Source organism: Diachasma alloeum, unplaced genomic scaffold (genome assembly GCF_001412515.2).
Source record: "Diachasma alloeum isolate Michigan unplaced genomic scaffold, Dall2.0 Dall_scaffold_00199, whole genome shotgun sequence".
Classification (NCBI taxonomy): domain Eukaryota; kingdom Metazoa; phylum Arthropoda; class Insecta; order Hymenoptera; family Braconidae; genus Diachasma; species Diachasma alloeum.
In genome coordinates, this window is record NW_021680364.1 from 1,972,970 (window position 1) to 1,991,228 (window position 18,259).

General features: G+C 37.4%; 5 protein-coding genes across 7 annotated transcripts in view; 2 read left to right on the forward strand and 3 right to left on the reverse strand.

Moving 5' to 3' along the window:
• The window catches only part of LOC107035563 (protein pinocchio), a 21,066-nt gene extending 17,440 nt beyond the window's left edge, over positions 1–3,626 (reverse strand). Inside the window, exons 1-2 of one of the 2 annotated variants that reach the window (XM_015253040.2) lie at positions 3,225–3,626; positions 2,301–2,468 (exon numbers count right to left, since the gene is read on the reverse strand). In XM_015253040.2, the coding sequence (XP_015108526.1) occupies positions 2,301–2,448 (148 nt within the window). In that variant the 5' untranslated portion in view covers positions 2,449–2,468; positions 3,225–3,626. Of the gene's footprint in view, positions 1–2,300; positions 2,484–3,224 lie in introns of both variants that reach the window. The other variant, XM_015253038.2, reaches the window with a different exon arrangement.
• Positions 3,627–4,293: 667 nt separating this feature from the next.
• On the reverse strand, positions 4,294–7,475 carry LOC107035566 (GDP-fucose protein O-fucosyltransferase 1). Its single transcript, XM_015253044.2, has 6 exons — positions 7,207–7,475; positions 6,548–6,663; positions 6,359–6,482; positions 5,224–5,588; positions 4,903–5,139; positions 4,294–4,628 (listed from the first exon to the last, which is right to left on the reverse strand). The coding sequence occupies exons 1-6, from the start codon at positions 7,313–7,315 to the stop codon at positions 4,425–4,427; spliced, it is 1,155 nt and encodes a 384-aa protein (XP_015108530.1). The 5' UTR covers positions 7,316–7,475; the 3' UTR covers positions 4,294–4,424.
• A 185-nt stretch (positions 7,476–7,660) lies between these two features.
• Positions 7,661–10,182, reverse strand: LOC107035565 (serine/threonine-protein phosphatase 2A activator). Of its 2 annotated transcripts, none has more exons than XM_015253043.1 (9): positions 9,924–10,182; positions 9,806–9,853; positions 9,648–9,733; positions 9,215–9,418; positions 8,875–9,092; positions 8,495–8,619; positions 8,320–8,420; positions 8,122–8,229; positions 7,661–7,900 (listed from the first exon to the last, which is right to left on the reverse strand). In XM_015253043.1, the coding sequence occupies exons 2-9, from the start codon at positions 9,846–9,848 to the stop codon at positions 7,769–7,771; spliced, it is 1,017 nt and encodes a 338-aa protein (XP_015108529.1). In that variant the 5' UTR covers positions 9,849–9,853; positions 9,924–10,182; the 3' UTR covers positions 7,661–7,768. The 2 variants fall into 2 exon arrangements, with proteins under 2 accessions (XP_015108529.1, XP_015108528.1); XM_015253042.1 differs by having other exon boundaries at positions 9,806–9,874.
• A 959-nt stretch (positions 10,183–11,141) lies between these two features.
• LOC107035567 (SWI/SNF-related matrix-associated actin-dependent regulator of chromatin subfamily A-like protein 1) lies at positions 11,142–14,857 on the forward strand. Its single transcript, XM_015253045.2, has 3 exons — positions 11,142–12,452; positions 13,050–13,823; positions 14,288–14,857. The coding sequence occupies exons 1-3, from the start codon at positions 11,481–11,483 to the stop codon at positions 14,756–14,758; spliced, it is 2,217 nt and encodes a 738-aa protein (XP_015108531.1). The 5' UTR covers positions 11,142–11,480; the 3' UTR covers positions 14,759–14,857.
• Positions 14,858–15,523: 666 nt separating this feature from the next.
• LOC107035568 (transmembrane protein 231) lies at positions 15,524–17,367 on the forward strand. Its single transcript, XM_015253046.1, has 5 exons — positions 15,524–15,725; positions 15,799–15,962; positions 16,019–16,141; positions 16,761–16,971; positions 17,036–17,367. Exons 1-5 carry the CDS (start codon positions 15,587–15,589, stop codon positions 17,299–17,301), a joined length of 903 nt encoding a protein of 300 aa, XP_015108532.1. The 5' UTR covers positions 15,524–15,586; the 3' UTR covers positions 17,302–17,367.
• Positions 17,368–18,259: the final 892 nt, after the last annotated feature.

The following is an 18,259-nucleotide window of genomic DNA, read 5'->3' on the forward strand; positions in this document are numbered from 1 at the left end:
TAATTGTCTCTTGAAAAATTATACGATAACGTTGCGAAATATTCAATAAAATCGGCCTTTTCCGGTTTATCGAGCTTACGACAATCCAATTTTCGAACTATCGGAGAGTTAGATCTTTCATTTTTTTATTAACGCTGGAAACCCATCGCAGGTTTATTCAGCCAAAAAAGAAATATATAATTGATAGTTACAACCGCATTTGATATGTTCATTGACATTTTTCTATGCAGATGAGTTTTCAATTAAATTCTCAAGTTATTTTCCATTGCAAAATCGTGTCTGACAGTCAGAGCGTTAATGTTCGAATAAGACTTCATTGCACGTAATTTTTTAATCAGTTCTTGCCTGTTCGTTTCGTACTCCGAGTACTGCCAGAATAGACCTTTTGTGTTCTCCTATTAGTCCGGAACGAAGAGGATTTTCTTCGAATTAAAGTCCGGTGTAGAAGACAATAAAAATCGAGTTCAACTGATAACCCCGAGTCATCAACAAAAAATTAACGCCTGACGATTTATTTCTGCAGACGTCTAGGTCAGACGATAGCGCACGCACGTGTTCGCCAAGGAGTCTTCCTCGTAGAATAAAAAAGATACGTTTTGTATCCAATTGTGTCTCCGTTGAAGTTTGTTTTATTCTCCAGCCTCAGATTACATGATCCCGATTACCTTTGAGGACAGTCACGCGTCAACTGTGAACGACGAAGCAACAGTTTTTGATGCCCCAAATCCACGATGAATTATACCGGAGAAATTAATGCTCTGATAGTGGGAAAGACTTTTTCCAGTGGTTGATGCGTCCGCATAAAGCCACACATGTGGTCACTCGATGCCACAATATCTCTCCACATTATACGATGCCCTATCCATTTTCACGTAACGACCATTTATTTTTATACTCAGAAATCTGTAATTTCACTCTGTCGCGCGATTTGAAGTCATTCAACTCATTAATCGATGTAATTCGATTTGGGATCTAAACTTTCATCACTGATTGCTCATGTGAACTTTCGTTACTGATTTCTGACGGCAACTTTCTTTTCCCGTTATGACATATCGTAAATTTATCATCAAGTACCTTTCACAGTTTTGTAAGGAGCGCCCTTTAGATTTGGTGTTGTGTAAGAGTAATTCCCTTCGTTTTAGAGGAATTCTATTCTCGTGAGGAAATGATAGACATTGCTCGAACTTTTGGAGAGTTTTTCTTGCCTGAATTCATTTAAAAAAATTATCTATAGCTTTGAAAATCATCGAAGAGTCGAAAAGAATACATTCGTTTGAATAAAGTTCAATCGACAAACGTTCAATAGGTGAAGTATTTTCATTGACTCTGCGAAATGATAATCATCGGTCAATATTATAACGGTTGCACGGAAAAATGATAAAACAATGATTTTTTGTATGAAAGAATTTTTAAAAAATGTATTCGGAAATCCTCGCGTCATCAAAGACTCGATTAGAAACTTGAAAGAACTTTGATTCGACGACAGGGAAAAAGAATGCATTAGTTTGAACAAAGTTCAATCAACGAACGTTCAATAGGTGAAGTATTTTCATTGACTCTGCGAAATGATAATCATCGGTCAATATTATAACGGTTGCACGGAAAAATGATAAAACAATGATTTTTTGTATGAAAGAATTTTTAAAAAATGTATTCGGAAATCCTCGCGTCATCAAAGACTCGATTAGAAACTTGAAAGAACTTTGATTCGACGACAGCGAAAAAGAATGCATTAGTTTGAACAAAGTTCAATCAACGAACGTTCAATAGGTGAAGTATTTTCATTGACTCTGCGAAATGATAATCATCGGTCAATATTATAATGGTTGTGTCAAAGTACTCAGCAGCTAGACGTCGGGCGATTAACATTTTACTATCTCCGGGCCATAAGGACGCAAGAGCGCGATGTTTATTCGAACATTGAATTTCATCATGGAACTAAGTGCACGAGGGGAGTTAGAAGATAAGAAGTCACATGTTAATGCTGCAGACATCCTGCGAGTGTATTCTAATCACTCACAATTCACAATCAAATGTATCGCCCCCGAGGCAAAAAATCGCGATGAGTGATAAGATCACATTTTTTGCTCTGACGTAAACGAGAAAACGATGAAACGATGTTATAAGATACACGAGGTGTCGTGCTCGCGTTTGCGAATCAGTGGCAGTCAGAGTAGTGAATAATCTGATTGTAACTTTGTCGAATGTTGAATAAATAAATAAACCGAAAGTGGAGAAATTTGAGAGTCAACGAACGATTGTTCATAAAATATGAATTGAAAAATCGGTCCAGTGCTCACGTTTCGTCATGGAGACAGTCATTCCCGGGATGTAAAGGTCTAAGGCAGCTTGCGTCCTTGTTTCTTTAAGGAGGGTACTTGGTGCAAAATCTGGATCGTCCACGTCGAAGGATACACTCTCCTCGAATTCCGTGAGGGCTCCCTCCATTTTTCAATCTTGAATTATTTCTTTTTGGCACAATCCTAGGATACATCAAAGCCAATTCAGTTTTTCGTTGCAACTAGGGGCTGATGAGGCAAAAGGAACACTTTTGACGTTTTTTTTTTATCTCAATGGCTCAATTAATTTTCCATGTGATGGAGTGCGGGGGCAAGTGAATAAATAAATGTGGCAAAAGAATGAGGCACTTTATTAAAATCTATTTAGTTGCACGACGAAGGGACTTCTGTAATGAGGGTTGAAATGTTGATAAAATTTAATCATTTTTTTTCAATACAAAGAACAATTCTTTCCCTCTGTGACGAGCCTAGCTCAATTGATCAATTTGTTTCTGAGGTATGAATAATTTTAAAAAAGTCTCAAGTGCCCCTTTTACCCCACCCTCCCCTAGCTATAATATAAATATATTTTTATAGTTTATAATATATTTTAGACTTTTTTTGTCGAGTAGTTTTTGTGCAATAATAAAAGAGCTGTGCTCGAATATTCCAACACCATGAAACGTGATTGTTTTCTTTTTCATGGAGAGAATTGGAAAAGAACTCAAAAGTGTCCACATTACCCCACCCTCCCCTAGTGTTATTTTCTCCACTCAATATCTTCGTAATTAAATAATTGGAGTTATTTATCAGCATCACGAGTTTTTCACTAGAGGAATTTTCAGTGTTTATCGATGTTACGAACGACTATACTAACTGAAAGTGTGAGATTAGGTAATGACCTGCTTCAGTGACTGGAGTGAAGTAAATTTTTGACATTCGTACCTGAACAGCTGCGTCGCAACAACAATAAATCCTCTGGATATCTTCAACTCGCACTGATGAGCAAATCTCCAAACTGTCTCACGATTTATCAACTCCGAATAAATTCAATGTTATTGTTATTATTCGGTTTGTGATTTGATGTAGCACGTATATGGTCAACGACCCAGCAGTGTCGTTGCACTGATGTGAGTACCAAGAATTCTGAGATCGAGATCTATTTATCCCACTGGTGGAAATCGATTCTTGATGACTCTAATACAATTATCGCACGCGTTACGATGTTCGGTGGGAGTTGATTGAGTGGATCGGGTTAAAGGGGGTATTTGGTGATGAATAAAAATGAAATATGTGCGACCAACGAACGAACGCTACATGGGACTCCACAGGAGTGCGTGGAGCGAGCGCTTGGCTGGCCCAACGCCCTCTTCACTCGGTGCTCTCTTTTTTTGTTATTTCGCTGTCTCGCTTCTTCCAAGAATATGGCCGAGTCGTGGGCGTTATGTTGGTAATGTAGAGCAACATGGTACGATGGGAATCTCTATTATCTCGTATTTAAACGAGTGGAAATTGATTTGTCTTCAAATAATCCACTGACAAAATCTTCGTTCTAAAAAATTTTTCAATTATTTTCTTTTCTACTGAATGGTAAATTATTTTCATCAGTACTCCCAAGAATAAAAAAAAATTGAGAAAAAAAAAAATTTAATAAAAAAAAAATTATTAAAAAAAAATGAAAAAAAAAAAATTTTGCTTGAATTGTGTTAAACAATTGTTTTTTTGCCATCAACCAATTAATTCGGAATATTTTGTTTTTAATAATCGTGAGACCACCGAAAAAAAAATCGGCAATTATAAAAATTAAAATATGAATTGAATTTCTATTCATCTCGACGAATAGGGCTCAACGACACCTACACGTGAAAAAGAAAAATGATTAAATTCCATCGATTCATTAGCGAATAATTAAAGAATGACTTGTTCACGTACATGCGGGCAGGGTCTAAAAATAGCCTCTTCGGACTTTTTTTATCATAATAAAACAAAAAATCCACAAATTAAATTTGAACGATCACAAAGCTTCCATTCGAAAGCAAAAATCCTTGGCAATTCTTTATTCTTACGTCGAAATCATTTTTAACGTCAACAATGTACATGAAAAATTGAATGAATGAATATTAGTGTTCACGGCGAATGAATTTTTCATAATTCTTCTCGTGGTGTTGAGGTAGATGATCTTTCCGGAGGGAAGCCCCAGAAGAACGTTGGATATCCCTTGACATCTCGTTCCCTCGCGACAAATGCACTGTATGAAGAAATACAGTTTCCTATAAAATAATTAGCTCTTCCTAGAATTGCTAGGTCGAGGTGTGGAGACACTGGGTCGGGCTGTCTATGCACAGTGATCTGAGATGAAAAATAAAATTATTAAAACAAATTTTTTCCCCCAGGAAATTTTGAGTCTTCAGGTGTTTAATAATCATTTCCATTTTCATTAATTTTTCGCAGAGGGAGGGGCAAAATGGACACTATTTTTTTCCAAATGACAACAGTTGAATTCAAATTCCTTATTCAATTGCTAATAAAATATTTTTTTCCTCAGAGTATTTTTTATGAAGTCATCAACATTTCTAAAAATGCCTGAAGTTTCCATTTTACCCTACTTTCCCGTAGTACTCACTTCCATCCTCGAAAGTGCTTTCGAGAGATCCCCAATCATGTAATTACTGTCAGATGCGACGAAGACTGATTTTATATTCTTCCCATTCCTAATGACTCGTTTAATGTGCTTGAGAATGAGCTCCAAAGAAGGCAGGCACATTCCTGGGGTTGCCTTCCCCCTCTCATTCCTGTATCCCAGGCACTGAGGGCCAGCAAATAAGTTGGGGGTGCTTGAGATGAACTCGCAGGCCCTCACCTGGAATTATCGTCACAGCAAATTTGAAATTTAATGATGAATGAATTTTTCGAGCGACTGTCGAGGTAAAAATTGCGTGTTTACCCAGTCAATTCCATTTCTGAGGTGAATCCCGATGAAGGCGCCCTTGGGCAAAGTCTCTTTTATAAACTTCCTCGCCTTCTTCTGCAATTCGTCGTTCCACACCACGCACTTCTGGAGGTATTTGTTCTCCAATTGCACTGGAAAACTCGCTGGAGCACCAGTGAACGCCAGCACTGGCCAGGAAATCGATGGATATTTTCTCTTCCACTGGCTTGCAATATCAGTGTGGTACACGTCATAGTGGAAGGGCCCGTAAAACTCTGAATCTACGAAGTCTACGTTGAATCTGTTCCAGAAGGGACCGAAGGGGCTTCCCTCCTTGGCGTTGCAGGTGTCCTCGCTTCCACGTGGTGAATAACAAAACGCTAAAGTAAATTTATCAACTACACTTAGAAATTTTTTGAAATTTAAGGAATAGTAGGGGACGGTGGGGCAAAATGAAACACGGGGCAAAATGAAACAGCAAGAAAATCTTGTGATCTAAGGGAGATAGAACGATTTTCATGGAAACCTTTTTTGTAGAGAATTTTACAAGCTACAAGAAAGGTCCTCTTCAAAAATGTCCTATCTCCTTTAGATGACGAGATTTTCCCACTGTTTCATTTTGCCCCGTGTTTCATTTTGCCCCATGCTCCCCTAAATGCATTTGAATTTTCAATATTCGGAACTTGAATTCATTTTAGGCTAAATTGCTATGGAATTCCTGATTCGTCTTGGAAATTCAATAAAATTAAGTTTTTCATGGTGAATGATCATTGAATTTTCAATGACAATTTGGATTTCCACATCTATCATGAAAATTAAGTATTCAATTGGATTTTCAAGAGATTAGAAATTGAGAAGAACAGTTACCGGAATTTTCACGATTTTCAGTGATTTTCATCGTCGTATGAACCTGAGGAATCAAATTTCATTAAATGTTCAAGAAAATAGACTGATTTGACTGATCAATAACAAGATCAATAGAAATTCCATGTGAATTATTCGCTGTTAAAAATTTCAAGATTTTTTTCTTGAAATTTCAAGAGTAATTTTCCAACAGTGTAATTGTTTTCAATTTACTGTGACATGAAGGGAGGAGTTGTTTAACATAAATAAATAAAGGACGAGGGAGAATGCAGTACGAGTATCTTACATATCCTCTGTGAGGCTGGCCACACTAGAGGTGCCAGCTCCTCCATAAATTTCTCCATTAGAATGACTTTATGACATTTTTCCAACTCCGTTACATTGAAATATGTGTCGTAGGGGACTTGCATCTGCAAAAAATGAGGCTTTCTATTCATTCCTACTGTGAGCAGAAATTATTGGGAAGAAATCTTACGGAAGCAGCCTCTCCAGTCCTGTATTCCACCCAGGGAGGAATGACAAATGTTCGATTGAGAGCTTTGGCGAAGCCGAGAGCACCCAGAAAGTGATCTGCCTGGTTACCGAACCGTCCTAATGAGCATAAAAATTATTTCTCTTTACAAAACACATGAGATCATGTTCCTTAAAATCATCATCATCTTGACTACTAAATTACCTAAATTTAATTAAATTTGAATTATTTTTGCGTTGATGGATGGATAGGAGTCAAGATGATAATGATGATTTAATTAAAATACTAATTTATAATAAAATTATTACATATAAATTGAATTAATTTAATTAAAAATAAAAAACAAAAATTAAATGAAAAATAAGAAAACAATTAAAAATTAACAATTAAGTTTTTCAACTTAAAATTAATTTAAATTGAATTAAATTTGAATTATTCATTTAATTTAATTTGAACAACAATTTAATTTTTGTCTTTTTGGAGCATATCCACACTCCAATCGCCATCTTAACCTCTATCTATCTATTAAATGGAACCCATTAAAAAGCTCAATTATCGACATGAAATAAAAAAAGGTAAATTGAATTTAACATAATTAAAATGGAATTTTTGTGTTTTTTTTTTGAGCAAGTCAATATCTTATCTCAATTTCACATACTTACCCATACAGGGGCAATAAACAATGTATCCATTGCTGTCCACGTCCACTTGATTCGACAACGTATCACTACTTACGATAAACAACAGAAAAACAATGAAGAACGCTTTCATGATGACGAATGAATCGCATGTGAAAAACGCAACAACAAAAAACCTAATAAACACAAGTTTCCACCGGCACAAGTTGCTATAGCAACTGAGCCTTGTAATGGTGCGTTCACATGGACGAAGACGAGTGGTAAATATAATCAAGTAGGGTAAGCTACCCAGTAGATGGACGAGCTACTTTTGGATAGGAAATTACGCAAAAAGATTCTGAAATGTGAATTATTATTTTTAATTTTCACCAACTGTTGTAATGACTAACCCCTGAATGGCGATTTTTTTTTCGATTATTTTTTTTCAATTGCTAAAAAACAAACGTCCATCTAATGGTAGTTCACCCAATGTACAGTATAATGTGCACGGAATGACCGGGAAAATATATTTATTTCGATAAATCTCATTGTGAGGCATTTCTCTTGACTTATCTACTATCGCAATTATAATCACACGATGGGATAATTATTTAGGCGCCTGGGCCGGTCCTGGTGGTACGAGACAGGCGCCTTTGTACATTGGACCTGTTGGGGCTGGCTTGAGAGTGAACAGAGAGCCGAATAGTACGTGCTGAATCACCGGGAATTTCAATAAAACCTAAAAACAAAATGAATTAAATGGTGTTTCATTATGATAAATTAAACGATATTTGTGTTCATCCTTAAAATATGTTCGGTTTTAGATGTAAAATCAAGGAATATTGGAGGGAAAAAATTACTATATTTGTCAACTCATCGTATATGCGACAGTTGGCTGGATATTTTAACAATAAAATTATGTTTTAAGAGAATCTTTTAAAATGCCTTGTGGATTGTTACCTCTGCTTTATACATTCTTATGAGACCTGCATTGACTCTCGACCAGGACTGAACAGCACTTACATTCCATAATTGATTGGAATGCTCAGCGAATGGGCCAATTTTCACCTGCATATAAAAAATTAAATTAGAATTCATCAAAATAGCACTTGGATTTCGAAAATGGCACTCTTCAACTGTTGTCCAGCCCGTTCTCACCTTCGAGATGAACTCAATGGATGACAAGAATAAATAATGTTTGCTGTATGCTTCGACTATCCCTGGATCTACGAAATGACGGGGCTCAATCCTAGGATGCCCTTCATAACAAGAAACAAAAATTTGTAAAATTGTGATTTATTCTTTTTAGGACTTCAATTTTGTGGGAATTTACCAATCAGCTGGGCACTTCCCCAGACGAAAGGGACAAATTGATAATCATCGAGACTCCACACACCGTGACTGCCTGCTGGTTCCATTCTGTACACCAGCTGCAGTCGTCTTATCAATTCCATGTATCTGAAACCAATCGAGAACGCCAATACTGCAAGTTTTGTTTTCCATTTTTGATAGAATAGCCCCTTATTAAAAACAACAGATCCAAAATCCGTAAAATGCGCATTTTCTTCGTAAATAATAGAATAAATACCTAAGAACTTCATTGTAAATCTCAGACGAGAGAAAAAAATGTGAAAATATTCACATTACAATGAAGAGAACACTGTTGATAGTGTAAATAAATCCTCTAGGCTTGCGAAAAAACGAAAAAAGTACCTGTTGAAAACCTTATTGACAGCAGCAACTTTATCATCAGACTGATAAGCTCCTATTTTAAACAGACAACACAGAAACATGATGAAGGCCATCTCATGACCTGTGCCATAGTCGATTCTCGTTGCATTTCCGAATCCTTCACAGAGATATTGACTCAGTTCAGGAACTGATCTGTGCAAATCCTCGGGTAATACTTTTTTCAGTTCATCTGCACTCCTCTAATGAAAGAAGCATAATTAATTATTGATTATTAATGATAGGACGAGTGGGGCAGAATGAGAAAATGTCAGCAGTGGATTTTGTGGAGAAATAGTGATGAGATTTGTTTTTGATTTCTGACCTCTAGGAGTCGTGCATGCCAGTCACGAAACGATTTATTCCCAAATCTCTGGGGCTGATCTGTCGGTGGAATTTCTGTCAGCCATTGATCGAAATTATCCAACATAACAATTGTGTTTAAAACTGTTTGAGATGCTGGATACTCTGAGTTGGCAGCTTTCCCCTGGACAGCCTCATTCAGAGCCAATATGAACCCCAAGTATTCCTGAAAAAAACGTGAAATATCAATAATTCAGTGAACTCTTGATGAAATGAGATCATTATTTTTCCCTGTAAATTACAATTCTCCCTCTTTGTGATGGGTCTCCACTGAGTTCAATCGATGAATTTATTTCAGAGTTATGAACATTAGAAAACGTGTCCATTTTGCCCCACCCGCCCCTATTCATATGCATCGAGGAAAAATTCGAAAATGAGAGGTGTGTCATGCTTACATTATAGGCTTCTGATTTTTCCCACGTCGCCATATCCTCTGGGGTTTTGATCGCCTTCGTTGGCACCTCGAACACGTGATCCTTCCCTGAAAATTGTTTATTATTTCGTAAATGAATTAACGCAGTAATTACTGGTAATTTGGGAAGATTCGACGTACCAACAACCCCATGCTCAACCAGATGAGCTCCTGGCACTGACATTTCGTCTATAAGAGTGATAGAAATGACTTTGTGGGTAAGAACTTTCACATTATTATTCAACAATTTGTTATTCACCTCTGGGTGTTATTGAAACCGAATGACAGTTTTACTGCTATCAATTTGCGATCTCCTGGTAATTAACCGGGAAGCTGGCGGCTACAAACATAATAAGAATAGTTGGATTTTTTTTTGCAACGCCATCTCTCGGATTTTCTGGAGCTTGTTATTCATTGAAGTGTTATCTGGTGAGTCCTTAAGATGAAAGAAAGGTGAAGTTGTTTTATATCGAAATATCTCGAAATATCTCTCGAGACTGGCTGACCGCTAATCCTCAATTCTGATTGGTCAATGAGTCGCGTGAAGTGGTCGCTGAAAAAAATCCCCGGTATTTCCAAATTCTTCAAATGCCAAAAAAATTTTCTGCGTCATATTTATCATTTTTTCATGTGTGAAGTTTATTTTTATATCAAAACATATCTAAATTTCCGAATTGTTGATCATGAGAAAAAAATAGTTTTTCTAAATTTTTTCAATTCACGAATTATTCTTCACTTCCCAAATTTCAATTTTTCCATATTTCTCATACGCAAAAATGATCAATTCTTGTTTCTCAGATTTTCATACAAAAATTCTAAACTCTACAAAATTCGTGAAAATTCTGCGATTTCCCAAATAATTCGAGAAAAATCTTTGAAGATCTGCAATTATCTGGAAAACTGTGAAATTTTTCGAAGAATTCAAGAAATTTTTTCAGTTTTCTAGGAAATCAATTCATAACCCTCCCCTCATTTTTCAACAATTACAGATTTTAATCAAATTATTTTAAAAACGAATTATTCTTCACGAATTATTCTTCACGAATTATTCTTCACTTCCCAAATTTTAATTTTTTCATATTTCTCATACGCAAAAATGATCAATTCTTGTTTCTCAGATTTTCATACAAAAATTCTAAACTCTACAAAATCCATGAAAATTCTTCGATTTCCCAAATAATTCGAGAAAAATCTCTGAAGATCTACAATTATCCGGAGAACTGCGAAATTTTCCGAAGAATTCAAGAAATTTTTTCAGTTTTCTAGGAAATCAATTCATAACCCTCCCCTCATTTTTCAACAATTACAGATTTTAATCAGATTATTTTAAAAAGTAAAAAAAAGAATTAATCGAAGATTAAAAATCATTCATTGATGTTTCACTCTTCATTCTGCTAATTCTCTTCAAGTCATTATCAACATTTATAAAACATCCGTGAGTATATGAACTTCAACAAATTCGATGTCTTCATTTTCACAACGACCAGATAGGCGCGCGCACGCGTCTCTCCTAGTAACGAACTTACATTCCACACAAAACACAAAATCCTATGAGTGTGTTTCCATGTGTTTCTGTTTATACCCGGCAACAACAAACGCAAAATGCCCGAAAATGTTCAGTTCCCAAAATCGTGTGAATTGACGGTTCTCGCGCTGAGTTGAACCAAAAAATTATAAGTCAGAACTCGCATCCCTGGTACGTCCCCTATCCTATCGTTCAAACAATGATGAAAGTAAGGTTAATCGAGACCCTCCTGCCCCAGTGAACGTGTTTTTCTGCCAGTCAATCCGTCCCGTTCCCCGAAAAACCCCAGAAATGTATTCCCCCGCGGAAATTGAGAAGAAGAGACTGCTGGCGCAGCAAAAAAAGGCCCAGCTGAACCAAAATCGAGTCCCTCACCCTCACCCAGTGAACCCCGTGACCCCAAAGCCACCTCCCTTCAACAGCACACAGTCAGTGGCGAAGCCCCAGTCACAGAGTAAACCCCAGCCAGGAAATCAACTCAAGTTAACCTGTGACAATTCCCCCCCTGGTGTCAAGAGAAAACGGGAGTCCAATCAGTCAACTGGAAGTAAACCTAAACACTTCAAGAACGTGAACACGATCCAACCCGACACTTTTTTCGGCACCACAGAGAGGATCAAGGCGACATGCAGAATGGTGACCAGCACTCGGTTCGAGGTGGAGGTGCCCTACCACGCGCAGCTGATCGACTTCTTCAAGACAATGGCCACGAGGGCGTACGATCAGAAAACGAGACTCTGGAATTTCCACATCAACGATTACTCCCAACTGATCAACGGAATCAAATCGCAGTTCACTGGGCACGTCGACGTCTCTGGGATCCCTCAGTTCGTCCTCCAAACGTTCAAGACCGAGTTGAAGAGGAAGCCCGAGACGACTGAGGCAGATCTGTCGAGGATAGACAACACGCTGATCTCCAAGTTGATGCCTTTCCAGCGGGACGGAATCCTCTTTGGAATCCAGAAGAATGGCCGGTGCATGATCGCCGATGAGATGGGGCTGGGCAAGACGATCCAAGCCCTGGGGATTGCACATTACTTCAAAGCGAGCTGGCCACTGCTCATCGTCACACCGTCCTCGATAAGGTACCAGTGGTCAGAGGCTATTCACGATTTTCTGCCGTCAGTCCCCTACCAGCACATCTTTCATTACACTAGTGGCAGGGATCGCCTCGAGAAAGAGAAGATTACGATTGTTTCTTATGATTTGTTGTCCAGGAATATTACCACGTTTGAGAAGAAGTCATTTGGCTTCGTCATCTTTGTGAGTATTCAGAGGTTGTTTTTGTTTTAATGTCACGGCGTTTTTAATATTTTCTCTCATCATTTTCACATTTATGAGGACAAGAGGCCAGACGAGCAGTATTTTTTGACCCTTCAGCTTTTTATTTGCATTTTCCTTTCTGTTAAGGCCCGGGTGGATTATCTTTCGAACGTGATCATGATTGTTTTTTTTATTTTGATAATCTGAAATGATCTCCAATTGATATTCAGTGTTGCATAGCCCTGGAGTCTCGAAAAATTATGACTGCACAACCAAAAAAAGCGAACATTTTCAAAGAGGGTTTTTGAATAATATTGCAAATTAATAATTTGATGTGTCTAATGGCTGTTAGGTCGTCATTTGTCGCAGTAGTCAATGGCTGTCAGATCGTTAGTTACCATGATAAATTATCCATTCACCATTTCCTCTCTATCGAACTTATTTCTTAATCTTTAACGAGATAACGTTCGAAAGATAATCCACCGGGACCTTAAATTCAATTTTTTAAATGAAAAAAGGACTTTAAAAATTTTAAAACGGGAAATTGGGTGCGAGATGTCAATTAGCATGAATTTTAAGAATATTATTGTATTTCAGGATGAGTCCCACACCCTGAAAAGCCACAAAACCGACAGAACAAAAGCAGCCAAGAAAATATCATCAGCAGCAAGGCACGTCCTGCTGTTGACTGGGACTCCAGCCCTGTCGAGGCCCATCGAGCTCTTCTCCCAGATATGCCTGGTGAATCCTAAGTGGATAGAACTCAAAGACTACGGGATTCGATACTGCGAGGCCAAAAGGGGCCACTTTGGATGGGATTATTCGGGAGTTTGCAACACCACAGAACTGCAGTTACTCCTGAAAGCCTCCTTCCTGATCAGACGATTGAAATCAGAGGTATTGACACAGCTCCCCGATAAAATACGACAAGTCGTCATGCTCGACCCTGAATTGATCAAAGAGGGGACGAAAGAGATGAAGAAAATGGCCGAGAAACTCCAAGAAAATACGTTGAAAGGCTTCGAAAAGCACGCCGAGTTGTTGAGGTACTACTCGGAGTCCAGTAAACTGAGGCTGACTGCTGTTGCGAATTACGTCAAGGACCTGATCGACAAGAAGCAAAAATTCCTCATTTTCGCCCACCACCAGTGTGTCCTCGACAAAATCTCAGAGGTTTTGGATAAGAATAAAGTCAAATATATTCGTATCGATGGCAAGACAAATGCAGACATCAGAAAACGAAATGTTGATCAATTTCAAGAGTCATCTGATTGTCTGGTTGCTGTCTTGTCCATAACTGCTGCTAATTCTGGACTTACGCTCACTGCTGCCAGTCTCGTTGTCTTTGCTGAGCTCTATTGGAATCCTGCGGTGAGATTTCATTCATTTTCTGAATCTATTTTCATTTATTCATTAAATTATTCATGTTTTTTGCGTTAATCAATCCAATTAAGCCATCAGGCCATGATTAAGTCAATTTAAGAAAAAATGGACAGTTTTGAATAATTTTTAACGTTTTTTATTGGCACTAACGACAGACAAAACAATTCAGTAGCGAAGTGGTAGAACGGTTTAAGTCGACTCATCTCCCAGTTGAGTTTTTGAGGAATATCTCCGAATCTAAGGGAGACAGCAAAATTTTCGTAATTACATTTTTTGTAGCTCTCAATCAGCTCTGCAAAAAAGGTTATAACAAAAATTTTGCTATCTCCCTTAGATTCCGAGATATTCATTGAAATCTGGTCAATAGTCAAAATTGACTTGTACCGTTTTACCACTTCGCTACTGAATTCACATCAAATCATTCTGTCTCATTTGTTTGTTCATTTATGCAGGAGCTGAGTCAAGCTGAAGCCAGAGCCCATCGCATTGGTCAACGAAACTACGTGATAATCCAGTATTTGATAGCGAAAGGCACAGTAGATGACATCCTCTGGCCGCTGCTGCAGACCAAAGCTAATTTCCTGAAGAACGCTGGCTTGGACCAGAACTTCTCCCTCTCCCAAGCTGAACTGATGCATCAACCGAACGACGAGCCCTCCACCACCGACGATAAGCGAGGGACCTTGGAGTCCTTCGGATTCTCCCAAACGATCTCGCTGAGCCAGCAGGAGGAATTCCTGACCCCCATGGAGGCATTCTCCGACAAACCGCAGACTAATACGTCGCGCGGTAGTTCTACCTCAGTTGAGAGCCCTCAGAAGACTGCCGAATGTGATAATGTCTCGGTGTCTGAGGATCTCGCTAAATTATTGGAGGACGATGACGAGGATTTTGAGAACATAGACCTCGATAACATAACTTGAATATTCATTCGTCGAGCTATTTTTTACGAATAAAATGTGATGTTTTTTGTACAGCAGGGGCACTGGATTTGGTGAATAATCATTCATTTTTCCTCGCAATTGATTGTCTTTTTACAATTATTATTGCTGGCAATGTGGGCTCTTGACATTTTCTGAAATATTAATAATTCAGTAGTGAAGTGGTCAATCGGTTCAAGTCGACTCAACTCCCAGTTGAGTTTTCATTGAATAACTCCGAATTTAAGAAATTTATTTTTAATATTATTTCGCTTTTGATAGCGAAATTTTTGCAATATGTTTTTTGATAGTCTTCACTGTTCTTCACAAAAAAGATTTTTAGAAAAATTTCGTCAACTCCTTTAGAGTTTGAGATATTCATCGAGAACTGGCGCTAGAATGGAATTGACTTGAACCGTTTACAATAAAATATATTGCATATTATATTTAATTTATAGCTAATAAACCTTATAAATTGATTTCTAATACTTAATAATTTAAAAAACAGACGAACCGTTTGACCACTTCACTACTGAAGTCATTGAACTGTTGATTAAATGGGATCATCTTTGAAATTGATGAGGTTCCGAGTCATTAACCCTCTCCTTTTTATTTTTGGGTGCAATGTGTCGGATAGTTTTCGAGCCACGAGAAATCAAATGCTGCAAAAAATTCTACCAACGCTGCGATCAGTCCCCACTAGTCCCTTTTTTCCATTCCCACATTTATTTCCCTTGTCATCTGGCCTGAGCCCGAGGAAGTCCGACGCCAGATGTATTACCATGGCAACGGGCGATTGAAAACAAACAAAAACGCAATGCCACACTCAAAATGCCGATCCTCGATCTTTTTTCCATTCCCGTTGAGTTGAAAATAAAAACGCGTCTATTTGCCATCAGCACTTCAGTTGTTTATTTATTGATGACTGTTGCCATTGTTTTACCGGTGATCATTGCTTATAATGCTGGAGGTAATTGTTTGATGGTGTGAGAGGTGATGAATTGCTTCGGTCTTCACTCGTTTATTTTTGTTCAATTGTTCAGGGTTTTGGTTGAAGAATCGAATGTACTTGGAGACTCCCAGGATTCGATTTACGTATAAGTATCTCTTGTTGGCGGAGAGGGATCTTTATGCGGCACCGATTGTCTGCTCGACCTTCTCGACTTACCAGGGGATTTCGATTAAAGACGACTGCATTACTGTCAAGGTAACGCAACCCTGAATTTCCGTGAATTCGTGAGATTAATTTTGGGCTGTCACTAGGTGCGGGAAGGCGACGTTAATAAAGACCTGATAAGGGATGTTTTGAAATTTGAAACTAAATTCTGGAGTGATCAGGCAATAAGGTCTGTTAAGCTGTTGTTGTGGTTTGAATTTCAACTGAAGGTAAGTTAAGTATGTTTATCCAAAATCGCAAGTACTTAAAAAAATTGATGTTTTCAAACTGAGAGATGAAGACATTCTCTTCACTTTGATGCAAATTTCAATCTACCAAGCCATGTTCATTATTTAGAAGTGAAATAGACAAAATGCACCAAATGCATGCGCTAACATGCGCTTATGTGGGACAGAATCATTCAAATATTTCCTCCTTTTGCCCGGGTACTCCAGATTTTTCTCTGGCCATTGGATTCAGTATGATTTTACACATTCCCTTCTATTTTTATTTCTATTTTTAGAGTCTTCTAATAGGTGAATTATCAATTTGAACATAAATTTCATAAGAGCCTGTGTATAAGGAAAAATTAGTTTATTCATTTCTGCTGAGACTATTGCGATTAACTTTATCATGAAAAAAAAACATTCACATTCTTAAATCACCTCCAGAGGCAGTTTAAAAAAATACTAAAGAATAGAAAAACTGATAGAAAAGTCAATAAAAATCCAATAGATTTTTCCAGCGAATTTAGTGGATACTGGAGCAAAAAAAGAATAAGATCTGATGGAACATTATTATTTCTATCGCATATTTCTTCAATTCTGTTTAATTACTTTGCATTCTCAGGATATAATTCAGCATAAAGCTGAGACTCTCGTAGCGTTCGACGCGACATTACCTCAGGACTGTCAACAGCTATCAATAGTAGGAAACTTAAAACTTAATCAAAAAGGAGTGATTCGCAGAGATAATTTCCCCGAAATTCCGAATAACAAAACTGTTGAGCTAACGGAGTATTCCTTGGACGAAGTGTTATCCCACTACGCGAAAAAAACATGTAAGTTTCAAGGATTTCCCTCACGATTCTTTCGAATATGACCTTATCACGTTTTCATCTCCAGTTTCAGCGGAATTGATGAATATAAAAATGATGCGACAGACGGGTTTCGCCGACGATATGCCGATCACGATATCGGCGGAGATTTTTTATCGCGAGCAACTGTTGTATTATCAGCCCGCCATATGGGAGGAGATCAAATGGGCTTGGATTCAATATTTATCCATTTTATTTGTGACACTGTACTTTATCAAACGTATTTTGAGGAGTCTGTTCCTTCGAGGTCGTCTGAGAAGCTATATAATCACTCCCTGGAAGAAGGAAATATAGAGTACTCACGTGATTGAACAATTTTCATTTTTTATTAATAAAACAGTTTTCATTATTCTGAGTGAATTGTTTCGGTGGACGGAAATTTTATTAAATTTCGATTTGTTTTTTTACTTTTCTGAGTGAAATTATGTTCATTTTAAAATTAAGTTAATTAAATAAATTGAGTAAAATTTTTTTAGAATGAAGATAATTTTTTCAATTTTTTCTCTTGAATTTTGCACTCAGAAGCGAAAAAATTGTTTGACTTTTTTAATGAAAACAGAATAGAAAATTTACGCCGAAGAATCAAATGAAAGGAATGACGAATATGAAATTCTATCCATTGAACATTTTCACTAAAAAATGCAGTAAACCTGTGGAATTCTTCACTAGAATCGCCTAAAAACAACCATAATTTCCAAATAAATTCCCAACATTTCTCCCCGAAATTTCCGTCCGTAAAAAATCCAGTGATTGGCCTGCTCTCCAATTAATTTTGTTTCTATTTTTCACTAAAATTCCTAAAACGAACATAATTTTCTCAATTTTTTCTCTTCGATTTTGCACTCAACAGCAAAAAAACTGTTCAACATTTTAGAATCGCCTAAAAACAACAAAATTTCCAATTAACTCCCAGCATTTCTCCCCGAAATTTCCGTCCGTAAAAAATCCAGTGATTGGCTTGCTCTCCAATTAATTTTGTTTCTATTCTTCACTAAAATTCCTAAAACGAACATAATTTTCTCAATTTTTTCTCTTCGATTTTGCACTCAACAGCAAAAAAACTGTTCAAGATTTTAAATGAAAACCGGAGGATATAAAATTCACGTCGAGGAATGAACTGAAAAAAATGAGGAAAGCTGTGGAATTCTTCCCTAGAATTGCCTAAAACCAACAAAATTTCCAATTAACTCCCCAGCATTTCTCCCCGAAATTTCCGCCCGTAAAAAATCCAGTAATTGGCTTGCCCTCCCCC

What these genes read in the sequence shown, in the direction of transcription:
- LOC107035568 (XM_015253046.1), top strand. Translation starts at nt 15,587, where the DNA reads ATGCCGATCCTCGATCTTTTTTCCATTCCCGTTGAGTTGAAAATAAAA. An exon ending in CATTGCTTATAATGCTGGAG is followed by an intron (nt 15,726 to 15,798) that starts GTAATTGTTTGA and finishes TCAATTGTTCAG; the next exon opens with GGTTTTGGTTGAAGAATCGA. An exon ending in ACGACTGCATTACTGTCAAG is followed by an intron (nt 15,963 to 16,018) that starts GTAACGCAACCC and finishes GGCTGTCACTAG; the next exon opens with GTGCGGGAAGGCGACGTTAA.
- LOC107035566 (XM_015253044.2), bottom strand. Translation starts at nt 7,315, where the DNA reads ATGAAAGCGTTCTTCATTGTTTTTCTGTTGTTTATCGTAAGTAGTGAT. An exon ending in GGACTGGAGAGGCTGCTTCC is followed by an intron (nt 6,483 to 6,547) that starts GTAAGATTTCTT and finishes CATTTTTTGCAG; the next exon opens with ATGCAAGTCCCCTACGACAC. An exon ending in AAGCACTTTCGAGGATGGAA is followed by an intron (nt 4,629 to 4,902) that starts GTGAGTACTACG and finishes TTTTCATCTCAG; the next exon opens with ATCACTGTGCATAGACAGCC.
- LOC107035567 (XM_015253045.2), top strand. Translation starts at nt 11,481, where the DNA reads ATGTATTCCCCCGCGGAAATTGAGAAGAAGAGACTGCTGGCGCAGCAA. An exon ending in CATTTGGCTTCGTCATCTTT is followed by an intron (nt 12,453 to 13,049) that starts GTGAGTATTCAG and finishes ATTGTATTTCAG; the next exon opens with GATGAGTCCCACACCCTGAA. An exon ending in AGCTCTATTGGAATCCTGCG is followed by an intron (nt 13,824 to 14,287) that starts GTGAGATTTCAT and finishes TCATTTATGCAG; the next exon opens with GAGCTGAGTCAAGCTGAAGC.
- LOC107035565 (XM_015253043.1), bottom strand. Translation starts at nt 9,848, where the DNA reads ATGTCAGTGCCAGGAGCTCATCTGGTTGAGCATGGGGTTGTTG. An exon ending in GTCAATAAGGTTTTCAACAG is followed by an intron (nt 8,620 to 8,874) that starts GTACTTTTTTCG and finishes GATTGGTTTCAG; the next exon opens with ATACATGGAATTGATAAGAC. An exon ending in TAAGAATGTATAAAGCAGAG is followed by an intron (nt 7,901 to 8,121) that starts GTAACAATCCAC and finishes TTTTGTTTTTAG; the next exon opens with GTTTTATTGAAATTCCCGGT.